General features: G+C 38.9%; 2 protein-coding genes across 4 annotated transcripts in view; both read left to right on the forward strand.

Annotated features, from left to right (window-relative positions):
* Nucleotides 1-564: 564 nt before the first annotated feature.
* LOC106978991 (histone H2A.Z) lies at nt 565-2,829 on the forward strand. The gene is made up of 5 exons (XM_027061456.2): nt 565-724; nt 1,161-1,238; nt 1,522-1,635; nt 1,987-2,116; nt 2,390-2,829. The coding sequence occupies exons 1-5, from the start codon at nt 722-724 to the stop codon at nt 2,449-2,451; spliced, it is 387 nt and encodes a 128-aa protein (XP_026917257.1). The 5' UTR covers nt 565-721; the 3' UTR covers nt 2,452-2,829.
* A 1,603-nt stretch (nt 2,830-4,432) lies between these two features.
* Nucleotides 4,433-26,033, forward strand: part of DNAJB14 (DnaJ heat shock protein family (Hsp40) member B14) — a 45,716-nt gene continuing 24,115 nt past the window's right edge. For 2 of the 3 annotated variants that reach the window (XM_027061437.2, XM_053217104.1), the window contains exons 1-2: nt 4,433-4,567; nt 19,967-20,138. In XM_027061437.2, the coding sequence (XP_026917238.1) occupies nt 4,435-4,567; nt 19,967-20,138 (305 nt within the window). In that variant the 5' untranslated portion in view covers nt 4,433-4,434. The remainder of the gene's footprint in view (nt 4,568-19,966; nt 20,139-26,033) is intronic. The other variant, XM_027061446.2, reaches the window with a different exon arrangement.

The raw sequence follows: 26,033 nt of genomic DNA on the forward strand, positions 1-26,033 counted from the left end.
TTCTGGTTCACTGAGGAGTGGGGGCTACTCTCGCTCGACGCGTACGCGCCACCTGTCAGACCAGAGGAGACGCTGGGGATGGAGAGGGGGGTGGGGAAGAGGGTGCCCCGGGCCCCGGAAAAAGGCGGCCGGCGGGTCTCGTCCTTCGAAGCGCTCCAGTCCGGATGGTAGGGCGGTTAGGGAGGGGGAAAAGAGGGCGAGCTAGACCCGGAGGCCACAACGCGTAACCTGCGGGATCAGGTTGGGAGACTGGGGGCGCTACCCCGCGCCCTCCCCGGAGCCTCTCAGCTCCTCCTCCCAGACACGTGACCACAGCCGGCGGGTCTCCTCGCTCCCGCTGGGTAGCTCGCTCTGTTTCTTCCCTCCCGCCGCCTTGCCCTTCTTCTCCTCGGTTCCCATCCCTCCGCCCTCCCCCCCACCTCCTTCCCCACGCCCCAATAGCGACTCGAGCTGAGAAGTGCCCGCCCCTCCGCCCTATTCTTCGTTTGTTCATTGGCTGAGGCCTCAAGGACGCGTCCCGAGGGCGGGTGGCAGCCATTGGTGGGATGAGCAATCCGAGTTCCCGGATGAGGGAACATTCTGCAGTATAAAGGGAGCGGGGAAGGCGGGAGACAGCGCAGTTTGAATCGCGGTGCGACGAAGGAGTAGGCGGTGGGATCTCGCTGGCTATCTGACTAGTCTTTTCTCTGCCTTGCTTGTTTGAGCTTCAGCAGAATTCGAAATGGTAAACTTCGCGGAAGCGCTCGCAGACTCCGCGGGTTTTTGCCGATGGGAGAAAAACCCGTTACACACGGGAGATGGGGGTGAAGTGGCGACGGTTGGGAACGCGCGGAGACAGGATTTGGAAGAGCGGGGGGGGGAGGTGTTTTGTCGGCGGCGAGCGGAGCAGCCTCCGATCTCGCGGCGGGCGGCGACGGTTGGGTGGCGCGCGCAGCGCCGCTGGGGGCCGGCGGGCGGACGGAGGCGCGCGGCCGCGGCGGGCGCGCAGCGGGGGGCGGGCGGGCGGGGTCGCCCTTGCAGCGCGCGGCTGGCCGGAGACCCCGGCTGGGCACGGGGCCGCGCTCGCGCCTGGGCCGCGCCGCGGTGGGGGAGGGGCACGCCGCCCTGGTAATCCTATATTCCCCGTTCCTCCTTCGCTCGCGGGCGTGTGCGCGCCGCAGGCTGGCGGTAAGGCTGGGAAGGACTCCGGAAAGGCCAAGACAAAGGCGGTTTCCCGCTCGCAGAGAGCCGGCTTGCAGGTCAGTGGTGGTTCGTGCAGTCCGGGAGCCGTGGTGTTTTTCTTTACTCCTCTTTTCTTGTTTATCTTCGGTCTAGACGGGCGTTTCGTCTTTGCGTGGGTGATGCGGTGTCGCGACTTGGTTTGCCGATACGATAAATATCGAAGGGGGGGCGATCACGTGTGTCGATGCTGGGGCGCGTTGCTGCACCAGCGTCCATACCCCTTGCTTTGGCGCGCGTGTAATATTACCATCTTGGACGCTAACATCTTTGTGCATTTATGTTTGTGTGCTTAAAATTAAGTTCCCGGTGGGCCGTATTCATCGACACCTGAAATCTAGGACGACCAGTCATGGACGTGTGGGCGCGACTGCCGCTGTGTACAGCGCAGCCATCCTGGAGTACCTCACCGCAGAGGTAAATGGGTGTACGCTTTATAATCTGGAAAAGGTTTGGGGGGGTTGGGGGTGGCGACGAGAGGGAAGGAGGAAAGTGATGCAAGAAAAACTCCCAGGCTCTAAACGCGGCAAGAAGCTTCTGAGAACGCTAGAGGGGGCTGGTGTTCATTACGAGATCCTACTGAGCTTGGTTGAGTTTGCTGCTCTTGGAAATAAAATTGCGTGCCCACTTTTCAAGTGTTGCCATTCAGGTAGGTAGTGGAGGAAGGCGACATTTGGTAGATGTATCTCCGTGAAGATTCGATTCTACCCCTTGGGCATTGGTCTTTAAGGAAAGTTGGAAGGAGATTGATTAGAATCTCCCTTGTAGGTACTTGAATTGGCAGGAAATGCATCAAAAGACTTGAAGGTAAAGCGTATTACTCCTCGTCACTTGCAACTTGCTATTCGTGGAGATGAGGAATTGGATTCTCTCATCAAGGCTACAATTGCTGGTGGTGGTATGTAAATACTAAATTTTATTCCTTTGGAGAAAACATTCTTCAGTTCTTAGTAGTAATTTCTAGTCCAGAAGTACTATTTTCACTGATCTTCAGTGTGGTTGCATCATGAAATTTGGTTTATGTATATAACTGAATGAGTTTTTACATACTTGAGCTGTACATGTAAAGACACCTTCCAAGTTAAATGTCAGACTGTCTTGTTTTTAAGTATGGTGTGGTTTTTAAAATGTGTATATTAAAAAGTGGAATTAATCCCTGTCCCTTTCCTAGGTGTCATTCCACACATCCACAAATCTCTGATTGGGAAGAAAGGACAACAGAAGACTGTTTAAAGGATGCCTGGATTCCTTATTATCTCAGGACTCTAAATACTCTTAACAGCTGTCCAGTGTTGGTGATTCCAGTGGACTGTATCTCTGTGAAAAACACAATTTTGCCTTTTTGTAATTCTATTTGAGCAAGTTGGAAGTTTAATTAGCTTTCCAACCAACCAAATTTCTGCATTCGAGTCTTAACCATATTTAAGTGTTACTGTGGCTTCAAAGAAGCTATTGATTCTGAAGTAGTGGGTTTTGATTGAGTTGACTGTTTTTAAAAAACTGTTTGGATTTTAATTGTGATGCAGAAGTTATAGTAACAAACATTTGGTTTTGTACAGACATTATTTCCACTCCAGTGGATAAGCTCAATAAAGGTCATATCCCAAACTAGTTGTGTTTTAAATTTGCTTGATTGCAATAGGAATTCCTTTTTTTTCTTTTTTTTTTTTTTTGAGTAGGTATCTCATACAACAGTAACCTAAGCATATTTCTTTTCTTGAAATTGAACTTGTAGATCAACCAAGTCAGAAGACCCAAGTATAATTTTTTTTAATGTTACATAATGAGCTATTAAAATTTTTTAAAAAGCCAGAAGCTGGAATGGGCCAAGTTGCTGCTGCTTAGGCTAAGCTTGACCGTCCCAGCTCAGATTGGCTGTGCCTGCTTTATGTGATGTCATTTCCCTGGTGGGCTCTTGCTGTGGTGGAGATGGGGAAGGAGAGGGCAGGTAAAGGAGGAAGTCCTGTGTTACAGCTACCTCCACAGAGTGAACTTTCAGTTTAGACTTTGAAACGTGTTTTCTTATGCTACAGTGTTTTGAAGTCTACTTGAATTAAATTTTCAGTAGTTAACCCTTTGGGAGGCCATGCTATTCCCATTCTTAAGAAGTATTTCTTTGTAAGTCCTGAGTTAGGTGTTTATTTGCATGCAAACAATAGCTTGAGTATTATTTTGGTTGAGTTGAATGGCTCATTTTGATACTTGCTTTGTGAGCAGTCCCTAAATTTTTTTTTTTTTTCTTATTTGGAGGACATTACCAAGCAATAAGTAAGTGGTCCCTTTCCCCCTTCAAAGAGACCAACATGACATGGTTCAGCATTTCACGAGGAAATGTCCTGAAAATGGGAGAGGGGAGAAAACCCAACAAGTAGTTTATTTCTCTGATGGTAACACATTAAAAAGGTGGCTCCCGCCTTGTTTGGGTCATAAAGGATGAGGATTTGGGCTTTTCACGAGAAAAATTTGCAAAAAGTACAAAGTGTCCACACCTTCTGGATGTACTGAGAGACAATTTAATGGAATATGGGTCAGAAAAATGGTGTGTAGCTGAAATAAAACAACCCGTGGTTAGGACCAAACGAGGCTCTGATGCGCTTCTAAACACCTGTGCCGGAAGCGCTGCATAGGGACTGACAGCGCCGGTACTCACCTGACCGAAACCTCCCAAGGCTTAAGGGGGCCCAGAGGCGAGCCCTTCGATCCCTGGGAATTTTCCTGTAGGGAGCGTCCCCAGACCCTTCCGTCGCCCCGGCCGCCTGGAAGGCGGTTCCTGCCTGCACTGGCCGCCCTGGGAGGTTAGGGGGCACGGCGCTGCCGACGCGGGTGGCCGGGTCCCCTACCTCGGCGCAGTCCCCCGGAGGGCCCCGGGGCTGGTATCGCCCGCCTCCCCTCCCAACCCCGAAGTTGGTCGGCTCCGAGCCTGCCGGCGCAGCGCACGGACAGGCGAGTCCGCACCGACGTCCAGGCCCGGGAGCTCGGTCCGGGGGCCCGGAGGGATGCAACTCGCGCTGTAGCGGCCCGCGGGGGGCGGGGAGGCCGCCGTGAGGAGGCGGAGCCGAGAGCCCGCCAGTCCGCCGGGGCCGCCGCCACGGTCCTCTGCTCTCCTCCCAGCTCGCCACCGCACGCCCCCACCCCGGGCCGGCTCGCCTCCATCGCGGCCGCGGCTTCCGTCCTCCGTAGCTGCGCCGCCGGAGGAAACGGAAGAAAGCGCAAGCCATGGAGGGGAACCGGGATGAGGCGGAGAAATGTGTCGAGATCGCCCGGGAGGCCCTGAACGCCGGCAACCGCGAGAAGGCCCAGCGCTTCCTGCAGAAGGCGGAGAAGCTCTACCCACTGCCCTCGGCCCGCGGTGAGGCCCTCGGTGTCCCTTCCCTACCTGCCGGGTCCCCAGGCCGCCGTGTAGCCCGCCCCCGCCCCCACCATCGCCCCTCCGGGAACCGGCGGGGGGCCCCCGGCCTGCCAGATCCCGCCTCAAGGCCCCCGGGGGGAGCATCCCGACACACCCCCGCCCCTTCCCCGACTGTCCCGGGCCGGGCCGGGCCGGGCCGGGCCTGGGATGGGCTCCCGGAGATTCCCTCTGCACCAGCTTGCCTTCGAGATGCCGGCTCTCAGCTGACTGGCGAGTGTTGCCGGTACCCCGGTCCGTTTTGTAAAGACTAGCTTCATTCTCCTAGGAGATTTGTCCGTCTTACCTGAGTCGGGCGTTATATATGGATGTTTGGTTGTGTGGCCCCCCCTGCCAATGCATCCTCACCCCCAGATAAGGCCTAGGCCCCTAATGAGGTGAGGAATAGGGAATTCTAGTGGCTAACGTACAGGTCTCGGTTCCACCACCTCTGGGGTAGAACAGTTTCCAAAGCAAACATTTCGAATACCTGAGATGACATTGCTTTTCCCTAGTCGAGAGTTTCTTTAGAAGAGAGGAGCACAAATTTGGCAAGAATCATAGTCAGCAATGTTTTCCTAAATAGTATCTGGTTTGGTAACACCATAATTCTCGATAAATGAGGCAAATCACTAAGGAATAGCGTACTGGACTGACTTTAGTTGAATTCGCTCTGTTCATGTCCTGCTCTGCAGGCTTTAAAGTATTAACAATAGCCAGCATTTATTGAGCACTTACAAAGTGCCAGGACTTGTGCCTAGTGTTTTATATGAATTGTTTCATTTACTTCTCAATACTATGTAGAGGTGAAATTCATTTGACCAGGTTTACCCATGTGTAAACAGACTTTTTGATGAATGAATGAATGAATGAATGAATGAATGAATTTTAACCAAGGTCACAGAGTAATTAGTAGCAAAGTCATAATAGTACTTGAGCTTTCCAGCTGCAGAAATCCTTTAAATACTCTGCTCTATTTTCTTGCCAATAGGATACTGTTTCACTCGAGGTCCAAGGTATTTCCAGGTTAAAAAATTATCGATAAGTTCGAACTCGAGGCTGTTTTATTGTCTTCTCAATTTTTTTACATTGTTGAAGCCTTTGTATTCTTTGCTTTCCTCATTTTCTTTACATTCCTGTTGAATACTGTACCAGGGAGGACAGGAAAAGGAAGTGAAAGAAAAAGGAATTAATATTTTTTTAAGTGTGGCAAAAATACATAATAAAAGTAAGTACTTAACCATTTTTGAGTATACAGTTCAGTAGTATTAACCATTTTCATACTGCTGTGTAACAGATCTCCAGAAGTTTTTCATCTTACAGAACTAAAATTATGTGCCAATGAAAACAACTCCCCATTTTCTCTGCCTGCCAGCCCGTCACAACACCGTTCTTTATTTTTAAAACTTGACTACTTTAGATACCTTATATAAGTGAAATCATACAGTATTCGTCTTTTTTGACTGCCTTATTTCCCTTAGCATAATGTCCTTTGAATACATGTTGTAGCATGTGATGTGATTTCCTTTTTTAAGGTTGTATAATATTTCATTCACACACACACACACACACACACACACACACACACACACACACCCCACATTTTCATTATCCATTCATCCGCCAATAGACATTTAGGGTGTTTTTATATCTTGGTGTTGTGAATAATGCTGCTGTGAACATATGGGGGGAAGTATCTCTCTTCAAGTTTTTCTTGTTTTCATTTCTTTCCGATATATACCCAGAAATGGGATTGCTTGATCATATTGGTAATTCTATTTTTAATTTTTTGAAGAATTACTATATTGTTTTCCGTAGCAGTTGCACCATTTTACATTCCCACCAGCAGTGAGCAAGAGTTCCAGTTTTTCTACATCATCACCAAAATTTATTTTGTTTGTTTTTAATGTTAGCCATGTTGAAAAGTGTGAGGTGATATCTCATTGTGGTTTTGATTTGCATTTCTTTAATGATTAGTGATGTTGAGCATGTTTTTATGTTTGTTGGCTTGTTTATATCATCTTGGATAAATGTCTATTCAAGTCCTTTGCCCGTTTTTTAATTGGGTTATTTGTTTTGTTGTTGAGTTGTAGGAGTTCCTTATATATTCTGGATGTTAACCTCTTATCAGATGTATGATTCACACACTTTTTTCTCCCATTCTAGTAGGAAATCTTATTGTGTCCTTTGATGTACAGAAGTTAAGTTTGATGTAGTCTCGTTTGTCTATTTTTGCTTTTATCGCCTGTGCTTTTGGTGTCGTATCCAAGAAATCATTTTCCAGAGTTAAAATTTTTGCATACCGTATGGATACATGATTTCATTTTAGTCATTATCTAGTCCTAGAGGGACAGTTTTGACATTAAGCAAGTAACCCTTAAGACAATACCTTGGCATTTGAAAGCCCATCTCCTCCACCTACTAGTTTGTAACGTTAATCTTGGGCAAGTAGGATAACCTCGCTAGCCTTTGGCATTTTCATCTGCAAAATGGGACAATAATGTACCAATTTCATAGGGCTGTTGTGAGGATTAAAAGAGTTAATACACATGGAAAGCATTTGACAGTAACCTCTCAGGTGGTTCAGTATCATTTCTATTTAACAAATGTGAGGCTCTGAGAAGTTTTAAACTTTTAGCCTGTCATTTTTATATAACCAATTTGAGGTTTTTGTTATTTGTCTAATGCTTCATTGAGAAACTTTATTCTTTGAGTGTTTGTTGTCATTGTTGTTTTAAGTAAGCTCTCTGCCCAACTTGGGACTTGAGCTCACAAGCCTGAGATCAAGAGTTGCATAATCTACCAACTGAGCCAGCCAGGAGCCCCTATCAGATAAGCAATTTGAATCAGTCTGCTAAAGGATACTGTAAGATCTCAAAGCACAACACAATTTTTGCTCTCAAAAACATGAGTATAGAAAAAATTAAGAAAAATAACGGTGAAAATTAGTGATACAATGCCTTGTAGAGACAGTATGTGATTACCAAGTAAAGTGATAGGTTACGGTTGTGGTGTAGTCTGAAAACCTTAGTTCAGATGCAGACTTTGCCTCTGACAGTTTTGTAACCTGGGACAAGTTACTTAGCATCTCTAAGCCTTGTTTAGTTATATGTGAAATGAAGATTTCATCACAGGGTCAATGTGAGCATTAGCTGAAATAAAGTTATGCCCAAATACTTAGCAAAGTATATTTTACATAAAATGTTCTCAGAAGAGGTTTATTGGAATCATTTAAGAATTTAGGGGAGGGAAAGGTCTAGAACATTTGTGTAAGTCCTGAGGAAATATTTAATGTAGAAAGAAATTGAAGCTGTCAGTTAAAATGAAATTTTAAAGTGTTATCCCTGAATTTCCCTTTGCTCAACTACCGTGAAACTCTTATAACTCAGAGTTTTGACTACAGGTTTCTCTGGATGTGTTTTCATACTAAGATAGATAAAGGAAAACATTGCATTTTGACTTCTGTTATTCTTATACAGTGAATGGGAAAATGTAAGACTAAATTCTAAGTAAATTCCAGAATTTTTATTCTCTACATTTTATTTTTGCCAGGTGAGCAGTCTGATTGATAAAACACTTTGAAAAATTGGCAAGAATTTTCCTTGAGGAAAAACTTGATCTTCAAATGGATCTAGGACATTATTGCTTTCTATGTTTTTCATTGAGGATATTATTTTATGGATCATTTATTGCAGTGGACTTCTAAGTGAATTGAATTTTATAAATATCCAAATATTTTCATACTGTGAATTTAATTTATGTTCGAAAGGATTGATATGTAATGACTACTACATAGGAAATGTACATATTCTGGAAAAATAATTTCAGCAGGCAGAAAAGTAAATTACATTTTAGTTTCTTAAGCTGTATATTTGTTGAATTATTGATATATTTGGACTTGCACAGAGGGATACAATCTCACTGTTTTAACGCTTTACATTGCTATTTACTTAGCATTAACTTTAATGTTTCATACTAATTGGGGGGCAATTTTTAGTATAGATTTGTTTGAGGAGGGTTTTATTTGGAGAAAAGTATTTTGATTGTTTTTAAGAATTTCTTAGTAATTTGAACCAAATGGTGGCCTGCAACTTCAAAAAAGGCCATCCTGTGTCCGCTTTAATGAGTGGATAGCTCATGTGTGATTTGCAACATCTCTCGGCACTATAACAATTAAAATAGTCCTCTGTTTTTCCCTCATGTGAGAGCTATGTGTATAGATTTTTCCTTTTTTTTGCTACGTTATTTTAAAATTTAAATCTAATAAAAAATTCAAAGTTCTGTTCCTCTTTTGTCACTTAAAATAGTAAAATAAAGCTTTTTAAACTGTCATTACACATCTGGAGTATTAGCCAACCTATTCCTTTTAAGGCAATTCCATTTTCTTTCTATTTCTGACTTAATTAAAATTTAGTGACAAGTACAGATTATACATTCAGAACAATTATTTCAGTAACATTGAGTTAAGTGTTATAAAATGATTTCCAAATTTCAGCTAATAGCCAACTGTTTCAGACAGTATAGTTAAGGAAAGAATATTAGGTTTGGTTTTGAACCTTAATTTAATAGTTGTGTGACCTTGCATATGTGACTATCTTTTAGAGCCTGAATTTCTTCATCTATAAAATGGGGATACATTTATCCTAACAAAAAGGATCTTACAGTATCCTTTAGCAGACTGATTCAAATTGCTTATCTTTATCATCTATAAATTGGGAATACATTTATCCTTACGGAGTCCACACTTCTTTGTAGCTGGGGAGACCATGAAAAATAAGACAAAAAGCCCTTGTCCTCTTAGAGCTTCCATTCTAGAGGAATGAAGTATAAAGTATCTGCCTTACTAATAACAGCTCAATTCCTGTCATTCTCCTTTTCTTTGTGGAAACTTAGTTATCTCATCTGTAATTTTCACAGGATTATTATAAGGATAGTATGTTATTAAGTGCTGTAAGAATGTCATGTATTATTACTATGGCAAAAGTATTTGGATACTGCCTCAGAGTCAACAGTATATTATTTATCTCTTTTCTGTCATTTTTAGTGACCTCGAGTACAAAATAATTGCTTTAAGATTACTCTCCATTTAGATTCAGTTATTCATTCCATGCTTAGTTAACATGTGGTTCTTCCCGTGTTGCTGCATTCTTTCCTTGTGCTGTGCTATGTATATAGCTGTCCTTTTCCTAGATTAAAAAGTCCTTTGCCATCAGGAACTATTTTAATCTTTATTTATTCAGTTTTTGTACCTCCTCAGAACCTGATAGTGTTTGTTTTGGCATGTATAAGCCGGTATTTTCTGGAGTGATAACCTGTTTATTTAACTTTATTTCCTTCAATAAAGATGATTTGCTGAATAAGTAAATAAAAATCTTATAGCTGTAAGGCTTATCATGCTAATATATTCACAAATGAAACTTTTCAGTAATTGGGTAAGTGTGCAAAAATGTATATATAAAAATTGTCACTAGCAAAATTTGGAAAGAGTATAAATGTTCATCAGTGGGAATTGATTAAATAAATCGCATTGCTCTCATATACTATGCACCTACTAAAAATGATAATATGCCTCAGTAATTTTCCACCCACTGATCCCTTCACCCTGCTTATTGGCCATAAGTCCCCAGCAGTCTGCTGAATTTGGAGTTAAGCCTGATCACTCTTCTATTGCAATAGTCCTGCGTAAGACCTTAAAAAAAAAAAAAAGTGAACCAATATTTATTGCTATAAAATGAAACACAGGGATGCCTGTCAGTCTGTTAAGCGTCCAACTTGGGCTCAGGTCATGATCTCAAGGTTTGTGAGTTCAAGCCCTGCCTCCGGCCCTGTGCTGATAGCTCAGAGCCTGCGGCCTGCTTCAGATTCTGTGTCTCCCTCTCTTTGCCCCTCCCCTGCGTTCGCTCGCGCTCTCTGTGTCTCAAAAATATGTAGCAAAAAATAAAATGAAAAACATGATGTATTATAAATTAAATAAAGGTAAGCTATAAACGTAGATTATTCTAATTTTGTTTAAATAGGTATAAAAACTCGACAGTTACCTAGAGTAATTAGAGTTAAATATATCAGAATGGTTGAGTGATTTTTTTTGTGTGGGGTTTATAAGTGATTTTTACTTTGTTATGTCTTTTTTGATGAGCTGAGAAACATTACTTTTATAATCACAAAAGCTGTTTCTAGTTTGTGAAGAGGAGGGAAAACATCCATTTGTTTTTCAAATTATGTATTTTTATTTTTAGATTTAGCTAATTATGGACACTACATAACAGGTGTGCAGTAGAAACTTATGAAACACAAACATATCTTGGTTCTTCAATTTTGGATTATTTATGTAAACATTTTTAATATTGTTTATTTACTTTTTTACTTGTCTTTAATATGAAGTATACTTAAATTAAATGCAGATTCCATCAGGGGCACCTGGGTGACTGAGTTGATTAAGCATCCGACTTCAGCTCAGGTCATGATCTCCCAGTTCATGAGTTCAAGCCCTGTGTCAGGCTCTGTGCTGATAGCTTGGAGCCTGGAGCCTGCTTCGAATTCTGTGTCTCCCTCTCTCTCTGTCCCTCCTCCTCTCAAACTCTGTCTCTCTCTCAAAAATAAACATTAAAAAAACTTTTAAAAACATGCAGGTTCCATCAAAACCCCAAAAGCAAAGCAATAGGTGTGGAAAGTGAAGGCATAAAATGATGTTGTATAGTTTTGAAAACAAAAGTGAATGTAGTCTGGTGTATGAGTACTGTATCTGCCCAACTAATTGCACATTATTGCAGATGAAATCTCATGTGATAGCTAAGAAAAATCAGATATGTTCTAAATTCTGACAGTATTTGAACTGAATCATATTACCTTCTCTGGCATTGGTTCCAGAGATTATTAATACAGAAAACCTTACTGATTCCATTTTTAAGATGCCAAAAGTGGATATTGAGACCCAGAGGTAATGGAACTTGTCCAAATTTTCACTCTTTGGAGTCAAAGGATGTTGGGTGTGAGTGCATTTACCCATGTAGCCATTGTTAAGCAGAGCCCCTATGCATGATATCGTAGAAAAATTTTCAGTATCATAAAACTGTTGAAAATAAAAAACAATGGTGTGATCCTGCTTTAGCAATACTCAGCATCTATTAACATGGAAGGTGTCCAGAAACACACTGGAAGAGTATTTTTGTGCTAAGAAGGAAAGGGAATGTGCAGATAACATCTAACTTGCATGCATAGGGACTTTGTGTCCACCTGTAAATACTAAACACATAAAATCATTTTCATATCTGGCTCCACAAGTTTTAAAAAATAATTTCTTAATTTATTAGCTCAACTATGTCTATAAAGAGATATTTCCCCTTACCTGTCTTACGGTTACACAGTAGTGTAGTTCATACAGGAAAGACCAGATAAGTGCTTGATTGCTTTTACTAGTTTTCAAGAAAAGGAGTTGGTTCCCTTTGTTTTCTCCAAAAGCAGCTAATTGGCACAGTTGACCCTGGAACAACATGGGTTTGAACTGTGTGGACCCATTAATCAGATTTTTTTTCAATAAACATAGGATAGTACTGTAAATGTATTTTCTCTTCCTTAATTTTCTTAGTAATGTTTTTTCTCTGGCTTTTTTTTTTGTAAGAATAAAGTATATAGTACATACAACATACAACATATATATTACTTAATTATTTATGTTGTCGGTGAGGCTTCCTTCCAACCAATAGTAGGGTATTAGTAGTTAGGTTTTCAGAGAGTCAAAGTTACACAGGGTTTTGTTTTTTTGTTTTTTTTTTTTAAGTTTATTTATTTATTTTGAGAAAGAGAGAGCACGAGTGCAAGTGGGAGAGGGGCAGAGAGAGAGAATCCCAAGCAGGCTCCACGCTGTCAGTGCAGGGCCCGACTTGGGGTTCAAACTCACAAACCCAACCTAAAAATCGTGAGGTCATGGCCCGAGCTGAAATCAAGAGTCAGATGCTTAACTGACTGAGCCACTCAGGCGCCCGTATGCAGGTATTTTTAATTGCATGTGGATTGGTGCCCCTAACTGCTGGGTTGTTCAAGGGTCAGCTGTATTTCTTAAGTCTTTGGCCAGTAGGGAGCCCCTTTAGATTAGCTCCTGAGTATAGATTCCCAATAGTCTTTAATAGTTTTTATGCCGTTTGGTATAACAATGTTTCAGTCTCTTCTTATACTTTTTTGTAATAGATCTGGAATCAGTTATATCTCCAAAAGCCCTTGTTTCTTTTAGTGGAAAATGGTGTTTCAACATTACAATCTGGCACTAAGGATGCTGTAGCTACTAGATTGTTCAGTGTTTCTGGGCCATTTCAGTGTACAGACTAGGAAATAACTTTTTTTTATTTTTAAATTTAATTTTATTTTTTTTAATTTTTTTAACGTTTATTTATTTTTGAGACAGAGAGAGACAGAGCATGAACGGGGGAGGGTCAGAGAGAGAGGGAGACACAGAATCCGAAGCAGGCTCCAGGCTCTGAGCGGTCAGCACAGAGCCTGACGCGGGGCTTGAACTCACGGACCGCGAGATCATAACTTTTTTTTTAAACTAAAACAGCTTATGAGTTTATGCTGTTACTTGTCATTCAAATTAAGCACTTTGGCATGTTAAACTTCTCTAGACTGTATTTCTTTCTTTATCTCTTTCTTTCTTTATTTCTTTCTCTTTCTTTCTTCCTCCCTCCCTCCCCCGCTTCTTCCTTCCTTCCTTCCTTCCTTCCTTCCTTCCTTCCTTCCTTCCTTCCTTCCTTGTATTTCTATCTCTTTTCTTCCACAATGGTAATACTTGTTTTCAAGGCCATGGCAAATGATTATTTTTTTGCTTTCAGCTACATCATATATATAATAGGTTCAGAATAGCATTACCAACACTACTCCACTAATACAATTACTGAAGACAGGTAAATTGTTTTCAATATACTCCCCATTTTAAGTTTTTTTTTTTTTAATTTTGAAATAATTAAAAATTTCTAGAAAAGTCACAAGAGTATTATAGACTTCCCTTGTGTATTTCACTCAGGCTTCCTATTTGATAAAACTTACTACGTTTGCTTTATCATGCCCTTCCTTTGTTCCCAGCTATCTCCCCCCTCCCCACGCATATAGGCACAATTTGTTCTGACTGTATTTTTTCCTGAACCAATTAAAAGTAAGTTGTGGACATGATGCCCTGTTACTCCTCAATAATTCAATGTATATTTTCTAAGGCAAGAACACTCTTACATAACCACAGAATAATCATCAAATTAATGACTGAGCTACCCAAATGCCCCTGGTTAATGCTAATTTTGATCGCTTGTTTGAGTTGGTGATTGTCAGGTTTCTCTATTTGAAACTTCTCTTTCTTTTCCCCTTTGTAATTAATAAATATTTTATAGGAAAATACTTTGAAACTGTGTAAATGTCCTGTCCCCCAGCAAACTCTCACCAACGCCTTTTAGCATCCATTGATGAGTGTTTCCTTAGTGTCTTATGGTTGTCAAATGGTAGTTTTCTAATTCTGTCATTCTTTCTATAATTTATTAGTTGACATCAATTTTACTTATTAGTTTGGATTCATGGTTTCTTATTTAATCCATTACTATCATTTTTAATTTCGGCAGAAGGAACCCCTTCAAGCTGACTCCTGTGTCTTTTTGACATGTCTTCATCATTCCTTGAGCTTCCTTACTTTCTGGCACAAAAAAATTTTCAGGCTCATTTTTTATTTTATTGCCCTGGGAATCAGCTATTTCTCCAAGGAGCTCTAATTATTTTTAGTGGACAATGGTACTTGGAAACTAAGATATACACACTAGATAGGCTCCTTGCTACAAAGGTGTCATTGCTTTTAGATCCTCTCAGTAGACAGAGGTAGGAAATACATGTTTGTATGAATATATGTACGTGTATGTAAATCTGTGTGTTATATGTGTTTGTATGTGGGCATATGCACATTTATAGTAATTTAATCTTTATTAATTTTGATATTTGTTTAAGACTCCCAAGCCTGCCTTTGCAGTCCACCAGAGTTCATTTTAGCCTTCTCCATTTCTATATTTGTAATTCCATTCTCTGACAGTGAGAAATGTGGCTCCTGTTATCTTCAGTATACTTATTTGTTCATTTTCCCCTATATTTAATGAGTTGCCTCCTTAACCCCTTTGGGGCAGGCCCTATCAATCTCAGCCATGTTTTTGACTATACCTGCTTCTTGATTCCAATAAACTTCCTTTGTCCCGGCTTCAGCTGCCAAATGGTAGAGAAGGGAAGGGAAGAGAAGACCAATAATTTGTTTTTTCAAGTAAGAAAGCTGTTCAGTTGATTTTACTAGAATATATTTGGGTGTTGGTTATTTTGGGTCACATATTCTTGAATATGTGATTTGCCCTTTCAGACAGTTAAGCATCCAACTCTGGATGCTGGCTCAGGCCATAATATCACAGTTTGTGGGAATGAGCCCTGCATTGGGCTCTGCTGCTGACAGCACAGAGCCTGCTTAGGATTCTCTCTCCTCCCGTCTCTCTCCCCCGCTCACGCTTGCTCTCTGTCTCTCAAAATAAATAAATAAACATTAAAAAATAAAGTAAGATAAACTCTTACAGGCATAGAAACTCCAGTCACTGCAAACTCTCAAAACTAGTCAGTGAAAAATCTTGTCCAGAACAAAGCCATACTGAGAACCTGATGGGAACAGGACCCAATTGAAGAGAGCAGGGGCAATAGAAGAAATGAGTAATTCCAGATAAAGAGGGGAAAGAGAAAGGAGTGAAGAGATCTTATATAGCAAGGAGCCGTATTTTCAAACATTACCCAAAAACTGGAGAAGGATCTCTGTGTATTTAGAAAAGCTAACTACCCTAACATAAAAATGACTTTAAAAAATGAGTATAAAAAAATGATAGAACTGAAACTTGATACAAAGTTATTGTAAGAAAAAAAAGCAAATAGGAATAAAATAAGTCTCTAAAGACAAAGAAAATACACCACAAAGACTTGCCAACAAAACAGGTAAACACTATACACCAGTACTTCAAAACAAGCTGAAAAGACTAAAAAGTTACAAACAATACGAAAGTACACCATAAATTAGAATTAGAACCACTAAAATTATTCATTCAGAGCTTAGATGATAAAACTGAGGAAAGAATAAGAATGAAAAGAAAAAAATCAAAAAAGAAGACTAGAAGAAAAATTAATAAACTACAGTTAATGTTGTGTAAGCAAAAGAGAGTATTAAAAGGAGGAAAAATTTTAAATTAAAAAAAATAGAAAAAATGGTAAATACTGAAAACAGTTAAAGGACATCCAACAAACATATAATAGGAGTCCTGAGAAAAAGAAAAATAAAGCAAGGGAATAAAACCAATAAAACAATAATTAGAGAAAACGTTTCTGATAAAAAAAATCTAAAACCATAAATGAAAGGCGCCCCATATGCCTGTAGGAGTTTAGTGTTGGTCCTGTCACTCATATGTTACTATAGTGAGCAAAACTCATTCTTTTTACATGCTTTCCTCAGTTTTGTCTTATGTGTTGTAATATAGAAAGTCCCTGTAGGTTATTTTGGAGTTCTTTTGTTCTGTGGACTAGCAAATGTCCTGTTAACACCAATGGCAAAACCGACATAGATCTTGTAGCTGTTGGTGGTTCGTCCCTCCCTTCTGGTATTTGGGGATTTTGTGTATGAGGTTTTGATTTTGCTATCTAATTGCTCAGACTTTATGAGGGAATTGGCAGAGATTTAAAATTTTTAGCTGCTGTCACATCCTTCTTCCCAGAATTCTCACAAAATTTTTCACATTTAAAAGTTGTGAACCCCTAATCTCTAGACCATGCTGGCTTCTGCACTCAGTGTTAACATTTTAATGCATTAAATACAAACTAAACCATAGTTAACAATTAACTATATAACATGTGTTACACTTATCTTGTTAGTAACTAATAGGTTGGTATCTAAGAACTTTTTTGTATTGTCTAAAGCTAGATATTATAAAAACTGAATTTCTTATGTATTTACTCTTGAATGCATTAACTAGGGAAAAGATACGTTGAAAGAAGTACTCATATATAAAAAATATAAATAGGGGTGCCTGGGTGGCTCAGTCGGTCAAGTGTCTGACTTCAGCTCAGGTCATGATCTCCCAGTTTGTGAGTTCGAGCCCCATGTTGGTCTCTGTGCTCATAGCTCAGAGCCTGGAGCCCGTTTTGGATTCTGTGTCTTCTCTCTCTCTGCCCGTCACCCCACTCACACTCTATTTCTTCTTAAAAAAAATCTATCTATCTATCTACATAGATATATAGATATATATGTGTGTGTGTGTATATATATATATATATATATGAATAAAATAAAACATAAAACAACTATATGTTTGCAACTTGCCAACACTGATGGAATCTTTAAATATATATATATATATATAATTTTATATAAATTTATATATATATGTATATAAATAAGACAGCTTTATTGAGATATAATTCACATATCCTACAATACATTCATTTAAAGTATACCATTTCAGGGCCCCTGGGGCTCAGTTAAGTGTCTGACTCTTGGTTTCAGCTCAGGTCATGATCTCATGGTTCACGGGTTTGAGCCCTGTGTCAGGGTCTGCTCTGACAGTGTGGAGCCTGCTTGGGATTCTCTCTCTCCCTCTGTCTCTGTCCCTCCCATGCTCTCTTTCTCTTTCTCTCCTCTCAAAATAAATAAATTTTAAAAACGTGTTATTAAAAAAAATAAGGTATACCATTCAGTGGGTTTTAGTACATTCATAATTGTGCAGCCATTACAGCAAACAATTTTAGAACAATTTTTCACCACGAAAAGAAACCCTGTACTCATTAGTAGTCAGTCCTCATTTCTTTTTTTTTTTAATTTTTTTTAACATTTATTCATTTTTGAGAGTGAGAGAGACAGAGCATGAGCGGGGGAGGGGCAGAGAGAGAGGGAGACACAGAATCTGAAGCAGGCTCCAGGCTCTTAGCTGTCAGCACAGAGCCTGACGCGGGACTTGAACTCACAGACTATGAGATCATGACCTGAGCTGAAGTTGTACGTTTAACCAGCTGAGCCACCCAGGCACCCCAGTCAGTCCTCATTTCTCCCTGATTCCACCCTTTTCTCCCCACTAGCCCTTGGCAATGACTAATCTACTTTCTATCTCTATACATTTGCCTATTCTATACATTTCATATAAATAAAATCATACAATATTTGTGACTGGCTTCTTTCACTTTCATCTATGTTGTAGCATATATCAGTACTTCATTTCTTTTTATTGCTGAATAATATTCCATTATATTGATGTATCGCATTTTATTTATCCATTCATCAATTAATGAACATTTGGATTATTTCCAATATTTTTCTATTATGAACAATGCTGTTATGAACATTTGTGAGCCAGTTTTTGTGTAGATGTATGTTTTTATTTCTCTTGGGTATACGTCTTTTGTAGAACGCATGATTTTGCATGATTTCATAAATAGGTTCTCCCTTTCTGTGGATTATCTTTTTACTTTATTGATAATATTATTTGAAGGCATAGAGTTCTTAATTTTGATGAAGTCTGTTTTCTCTTGTTTTCCTTTTGTCACATGTACTTTTATCTAAAAATGTTTTGCCTGAATCAAGGTCATAAAGACATACTCCTATATTTTCTTCTGACGGTTCTATAGTTTTAGCCCTTACAGTTAGGTATGTGATCTATTTTAAGCTAATTTTTGTATATGGTGTGACAAAGGGATCCAAATTCATTTTTTTGCATGTGGACATTCAGTTGTCCCAACTCCATTTGTTAACCCACATGTTCTGATAAGTAGTATGTTCATTTTTGTTCAATTCTATTTTTTAATTTCTATTATGATTAATTCTTTGATACATGAGTTGTCTCAATTTTTTTTCTAACCCATTTGTGATTTTGCTACTTAAATTTTTAAATTGATTTCTTACTTAAATGCATTGTGCTCATTCGATTGTGGAACATATGATTAATTCTTAAAAAATTCAAAGAGAAGTCATATAGAGAAAGACAGAGACCGTATGTTTTCACTCTTATGTGGATCCTGAGAAACTTAACAGAAGACCATGGGGGAGGGGAAGGGAAAAAAAAAGGAGGGAAGGAGGCAAACCATAAGAGACTCTTAAAAACTGAGAATAAACTGAGGGTTGATGGGGGAGAGGGGAAAGTGGGCGATGGGCATTGAGGAGGGCACCTGTTGGGATGAGCACTGGGTGTTGTATGAAAACCAATTTGACAGTAAATTTCATATTAAAAAAATTCAAAGACAGTAACATAGTCTAAGTATATAATGTAGTCAATTTTTATTCTTTGTGTGCCTGTATAGAATGAATATTCACCAATTGTTGGAGATAATGTTATGTCTCCTAGCTCAAGCTTGACAAAGTAGATGTTTATATCATTTGTATCCTTGGTGATTTTTTTCATCTACCCTATGTCAGTTAATAACTGACATTGAATTGTGTTAAATTGTGTTAAACAGAAATATACTAAAATCTTTTGTCATCAGGGTGGATTTCTGTTTCTTTTATTTTTTTCCCATGTTTATTTAGTTTTAACTTATCGAAAGTTTCAAGCATACACAAAAGGAAAGAGAAAAGTATAATCGATTCCTATTGCCCTCTCATCTTTTATATGGCCGATGTGTTTTCTCTGCCCTCTTATGTTCCTCCAGTACTTTAAAGCAAATCCTAGACATAACTATATTATTGTTTTATGGACTCAATGTTTAGAATTTTTTCATACATTTACCACAGTATTTGCATGCCATTCCCTTTCACATTTTCACCTATCTTGAAGCATTTTCCTTCTCCCCAAAACATATACATTACAGTATCCTCTAGTGAAATCTTAGTGGTAAGTTTTATTAGTTTTTGTTTCTTTGAAAATGGTTGTAATCTTGCACATTTTCTAGAAAGTAAGTGCAGAATTCAAGTTTGACAGTTATTCACCCGGAACATTTTGAAGATACTATTCCCATGTCTTTCAGCGGCCATTATTGTTGTTGAGAAATAAAGAGGAAGTCTAATTTCTGTTTCTTTGTAGATAATTTCATTGGCTTCTTTAAAGACTATCTCTTTTTCTTTGGTATTCTGTAGTTTCACCATGATGTGACAAATGAAAGTATGTCATAAGGAATTAAGTGATAGTAATTTTGAGTTTTTAGGTTTAATTTAGTAATATTCTGCTTCTAAGTGATGATTAGTGGTGTGTAAACAAGTACATAAAGGAATTAAAAAAAGAGCCTTACGTTAAATTCTTTCGGAGTACATGATTCTTAATTTGTCAGCTTTATAACTTTCTTCTCAAGATCATATGTATGTACATGATGTTACATGGCATAGTGTGCTTTATCTTTCCACAGCACTATTGGAAATAATTATGAAAAATGGAAGCACGGCTGGAAATAGCCCTCACTGCCGAAAACCATCAGGTTGTGGTGACCAAAACAAGCCTAATTGCACGAAGGACAGCATATCTGGTAGTGGTGAAAGTGGAAAAGGCTACACCAAAGATCAAGTAGATGGAGTTCTCAGGTAGGGATAAACGTGAATTATATCTCAACTATAATTGATACTAATGTAACTTTTAAATGTTGTAACACCTAAAAAAAGTGTGTGAACTATTATTCAGTGGAGGAACAAACATGGAGGAATTGAACTCTGGGTGTCTTATATTTTATGTTATTTTGTCACATCAGTCTGTAAAGTACCGACTCTATGGAAGGTTCCATCTTTTAAAGTAACTATAAGGCACAAAGTTTCTTCCAGGTATTTTTCTCTTGAGGAATATTATTTTTATTTTTTGACACAGCATAGTATTTAGATAACTGTATTGAAAGAGGATGAAGAATTGTTTTGTCTTATGTATGCATGAAAGGGAATTTCATGAGAGGAAAATTGAGGACAATAGCAACAGCATTTTCAGTTTCCTACTTATATTAATGTAGAATAGTTTTTTTTTCTATTTATATTCTTTCTTTAAGGTCATCTTTATACATAGGCAAACATCATAATGTCCTCTCCTTTTTAAAAAATTTTTTTAATTTAATTTAATTTTTTAATTTACATCCAAATTAGCATATAGTGCAACAATGATTTCAGGAGTAGATTCCTTAATGCCCCTTACCCATTTGGCCCATCCCCCCTCCCGCACCCCCTCCAGTAACCCTCTGTTTGTTCTCCATATTTAAGAGTCTCTTATGTTTTGTCCCCCTCTCTGTTTTTATATTGTATTTGTTTTCCTTCCCTTATGCTCATCTGTTTTGTCTCTTAAAGTCCTGATATGAGCGAAGTCATATAATATTTGTCTTTCTCTGACTAATTTCACTTAGTATAATACTGTCTAGTTACATCCACGATAGTTGCAAATGGCAAGAGTTCATTCTTTTTGATGGCTGAGTAATACTCCATTGTATATATATACCACATCTTCTTTATCCATTCATCCATCGATTGACATTTGGGCTCTTTCCATACTTTGGCTATTGTCGACAGTGCTGCTGTAAACATTGGGGTGCATGTGCCCCTTCAAAACAGCACACCTGTATCCCTTGGATAAATGCCTAGTAGTGCAACTGCTGGGTCGCAGGGTAGTTCTATTTTTAGTTTTTTGAGGGACCTCCATACTATTTTCTAGAGGGGCTGCACCAGCTTGCATTCCCATGTCCTCTTCTTTTAATATTTTTCTTACTCTAATTATTCTGCCTCAGTGTTTTTAGTTTTACCTCCTGATACTCTTCTATTTACAGAGAAGAATCAGAGTTGGAAAATTGTGAACTGGGTTTTGGGTCTCTGGCTTAACTGATTTTATAATTAGGAAAAGATTTTCTGGGAATAAAATGAACCTTTCAGTGTGCAACACTAGAGAAAATAATGTTTTGTTTTCTGCTACAGCTTAGGGATGCCATATTAATATTGTACTGATCTCACTCTCTAGGGAAAGTAAAATGTAAGAATGAAGGACTCTAAATCGTGATTAATCAGATAATTCACATGGAGAGTGAATTATAGTACAGTGAACTAGCTAAGTGAAGAGTAGGTAAAACAACTTAGATTGTCTTTCTCTTTACCTGTTTCTGTTTTTCTTCTATTCTTATTTCCTGTTTTTCTCACCTTTTTTTCTCCATTGCTTTTTGGTTCATTCTTTTTTTTCTTACCGTAATTTAGAATTGAAGTCCTTTAAAATAAAATATCAATGTATTTATATTTTTCTTTTTTCCCCTCTATATTTAGATGCTAAAGCTTGATTGTAACATTTTATCTGAGTGTGACCACAGATGTTGGTGTTTGGTGGGAAAAAAAAAAGAAAAGAAAAAAGACTCCCTAATCATGGTAAAGCCATTATGAACATGAATGGTAGTGAAGCACTTTTGGGGTATAAGTAATGTTGCTCACTACTTTTATAACTAGTATTGTGTCAGAGGTGGCTGCATAAGTGAGATTAAGTGGATGAATAACTGAGAGACTTCCTTTTGAATTTCTTCAAGAAGAACCTTTAAACAGTGTGCTGGAATGCATTCCGGGAAACCATATCTGTTTGAAAACAAATTGTATTTTCTTGTAGAATTTATGTTTGATTGGGAGGGTATGTTCTTAATGAAAGACCTAAATGAAGTTAATTGTATTATATGTGATTTCTATTTAGAATCATTTTTGTGATTTCTTTTAAAAGGCTATAGAACCACTTACATGTTTTGAAATATCACCAAAAGAGAGTTGAAAGTTTGGGAGCATAGGAATCCCCTAATCTAGCACTATTCTTTAAGAATCTTTTTTCTTCATTTCCTCTGCTCTCAGTTGGAAAGGAAAAGAGGAGTAGTTCAAGTCATAGTAGAAATAAGGAAGGAAGAACAGTGCTTTGTTTTGCTGTCTCTTTGAGTATTTAGGCTGGGGACATTTTGAGAATGGAGGAATGAAAGATGATAGTGGGTACAGATACACATTGCATAGGGCCAGCATTGGAAAGATGCAAACACAATGTTGAGGAAGTTTCTGTCTGTTGGCTTCTATATTCTCTGTGAAATTGGAGATGAGGTTATCCTCTGGGAGTTAGGAGAAAAGAGATGAGATTGAAAGCTTGAGGAGAGTGGTACAAGGATGGAAAATTTACAGAGAAGAAAGGCAAAGGGAACAGAAGGGTCGCTGGTTAGCGTTGAGGCCCAGCCAAGTTTGAGACCATGAATTCTTATTGGGTATAAGTGTTAGCTTAGTAGTATAGCTGTATTAGGGATTGTTTCTCTGGTCAATAATTTTATTATCCCTTTTTTTATTAAATGCAGTTTTTTTTTTCCTTTGAGGACTAAATATGATTGGAACATTCTTTAGTAGAATCCCTAAGTTATTCAAAATACTTCAGTTGGTACCTTACATGAGTTGCTTAGCTGAATTATGTAACACTTATTCATTACAGTAGCCCTTGTAAGTGTTGCTTTAGTAAGGTAACAAATCACCAGCAAACACTTACATGCTGTATGTTTTTGTTTTTTGTTTTACCTATACACAGGGGATTTTTTTCTGAAGAAAGCCATGTTATCTTGTGGTAGCACGATTATGCAAACAAGTTGCTCAGTGACAGTTTGGCTCAATGGGAGAAGCCATGCAATAATACTGCAGCCATTGCATAAGTACGAGCTAGCTTACAGTAAGACTGAAGAAAAAGTATATCACTTTGTAAAGCTAATATTCTGTGTGGCTAAACCCTGTTTGTTGTCTTTGAGTTGAAATCTATTGAAAAATTATTGAGAAGAAGTGTCATGGATCTAATGCGAAGAGGTTTTGAATTTCTCACTGAAGAAAAGCCCATCTTTTATTTTAAAAATTTACCAGATCAGTGTGAAAGCATTAACCAACTGGGTCATCTTTCTATTTATCAATTAGGAACGCTTGTGTTACAATTACTAAGTCATTTGAATTATGGGGATTTGATTAGGATTTGATTTAAGCTCTAGCTCTGTAGATGAAAAGAAATCATTTTGCTAAACTTATAAAATAAATAGTCCTTTGTCTCAGGGACGAACAGCTATTTCCCTAAACACCAGTTAAATTTGGAGTCTATTCAAATGATCAGCTATAATGTGAAAAAAATAATTGAGAGAGGACTGTCCTGCCCTACGCACTACGCTTTCATGCACGTAAAGGAAGATGTAAAGGCTGCACCAGACTGACTTCTCAGTTGTTGAGCTTGCAGTCAGATCTTTCTGGACTGGTTGTTCATATCTCCTTCCATAAGAGGTAATAGATCACCTCTTCTTAATTTATTTTCTTGTTTATTTCTTTCCTTTTAAAAAAATTTCTTTGGTGAAGATAGAGAAGAACGCTTGAAACTTTAAGCAAGGAGTGAACTGTGTATATATATATATATATATATATATATATATATATATATATATATATAAAAAGAATGACAAATGCATTGAGTTGGTGAAGGCACAATGATCAAAAATATAAATTGAAATAAATATATGAATGGTAATTCATTCATGTGTGAAATATTAAGTAAATGAGTGTATTTGGAGCCTTACTTGAAATAATGGAGTAGTCTGCAGCCTGTCCACTGGTGATGTCAACTTTATACCTCTCTGCTGGCTTCTCAGAAAATTTCTCTTGTTAACATGTGATGAAAAACTCAGTGCAAGGAGGATATAGTAGAACTAGCTACACTTAAGAATTAGTGAAATAAGGGGTACCTGGGTGGTTCAGTCAGTTAAGCGTCTGACTTCGGCTCAGGTCATGCTCTCACGGTTTGTGAGTTCAAATCCCACGTCAGGTTCTGTGCTGACAGCTCATAGCCTGGAACCCTGCTTTGGATTCTGTGTCTCCCTCTGTCTCTGCTCCTCCCCCGCTTGTGCTCTGTGTCTCTCTCTCTCTCAAAAATAAATAAACATTAAAAAAAAAGAATTAGTGAAATGATTGTTTTTCTACCTCTTTTTGTGACAATTCTTAGCTTTAGACACATCTGCAGAAGATTGCGAATTCCATCCTAATTTTCCTACCCTATCCAGCAGTCCTCTCTTGGGCTGCCTTTTCCTATTGCCTAGCCTTTTATGCTCAGGAAATCTCAACAAAACAATTTTGGAGGGTTAGTCTGGCATATAATTTATCATCTTGTGCATGCAAACCAAGTAATAATGACTTTAGGATTGTTTAGTGTTTTATCGCTGCCTTTTGTTTTCTGCATTCACATAGTGTCTATCATATTCTTGGCTCTATTCCTTGTCCCACAGTCTGTTCTCCTCTATTCCAAATTAACTTTTTTTTTTAATGTTTTATTTATTATTGACAGAGAGAGACAGAGCATGAGCGGGGGAGGGGCAGAGAGAGAGGGAGACACAGAATCGGAAGCAGGCTCCAGGCTCTGAGCCGTCAGCCCAGAGCCCAACGCGGGGCTCAAACTCGTGAACCACGAGATCGTGACCTGAGCTGAAGTCGGACGCTTAACCGACTGAGCCATCCAGGCACCCCCAAGTTAACTTTTGACGCCAACTACATTATAGCACTTACCACCTTTGACCGTTAGATCCTAACCGTTTCTGCCTTCAAATTGGGCCATTCATCCATCCGTCCATCTATTATACATCCATTCACCACATATAGTGAACAAGACATAATCTTTGCCTTCAGGAGGTCTATAGTCTAGAAGAGGGCTCGGACCAGGTAGGTGCAGTACACTGTGGTAATTGCCGGGGTAGGGCTCAAGTCCAGAGGGTTTTGGGGAAGATACAGCAGGAGCACCAAACTGAGTCTTGAGGAATTGGAGTTCTTGAGAAAATGAAAAGCCAAGCTGAGGTCTGAAGCAGTTGTGGAAACTAACTAAGCAAGAAGCAGAGAAGGCACGTTCTGGGCACCAAAACCAACATTTGAAAATACCTGGGAGAGAAAAGTCTGTTTAAACACTGATAGGAAAAGTGGATAGAAAGGAAGAGGTGGGTTACTCAGGTGTCTGAAGGGTTCCTTTTCCTTACCTTGGTTCTGAGGGCAGAATTTTCAAGTCAGACAGACTAAGGTTTGAGTCCTTACTTGTGAGGCCTTTCCTCATCATCCTATTTAAAATAGCTGCCTTCTTGTCCATTCTCTAGTCCCCTTTGTCACTTTATTTTTCTCTACTTATCACCATACAATGTACTTTATATTTTACTTGTTTATTTGTTCATTGTTCATCCCTCTCCCAATTGTAAATTTAATGTGAATCGTGATTCTTTTCAGTATTTTATTCACCACTATAGCATCTGAAATAGTGTCCGCAGAAAGTAATTGATCAGTAAATTTTTGTTGAAAAAATAAACTCAGTTCCCCTCTATTACTTTGTTATATGACTTTTGGCAACTTAACCATTCAAAGCCTTGATTTTCTCATTGGTTAAATAGGAATAACATCTAATGAGGAGGAAATGAAACAATTTATGTAAAATAGCCAGTATAATATGATTCTGCA

Source organism: Acinonyx jubatus, chromosome B1 (assembly GCF_027475565.1).
Source record: "Acinonyx jubatus isolate Ajub_Pintada_27869175 chromosome B1, VMU_Ajub_asm_v1.0, whole genome shotgun sequence".
NCBI lineage: Eukaryota > Metazoa > Chordata > Mammalia > Carnivora > Felidae > Acinonyx > Acinonyx jubatus.

Coding starts and splice junctions, on each gene's coding strand:
- LOC106978991 (XM_027061456.2), top strand. Junction 1,636..1,986: donor TGGAGTACCTCACCGCAGAG/GTAAATGGGTGT, acceptor TCTCCCTTGTAG/GTACTTGAATTGGCAGGAAA. Junction 2,117..2,389: donor GGCTACAATTGCTGGTGGTG/GTATGTAAATAC, acceptor TCCCTTTCCTAG/GTGTCATTCCACACATCCAC.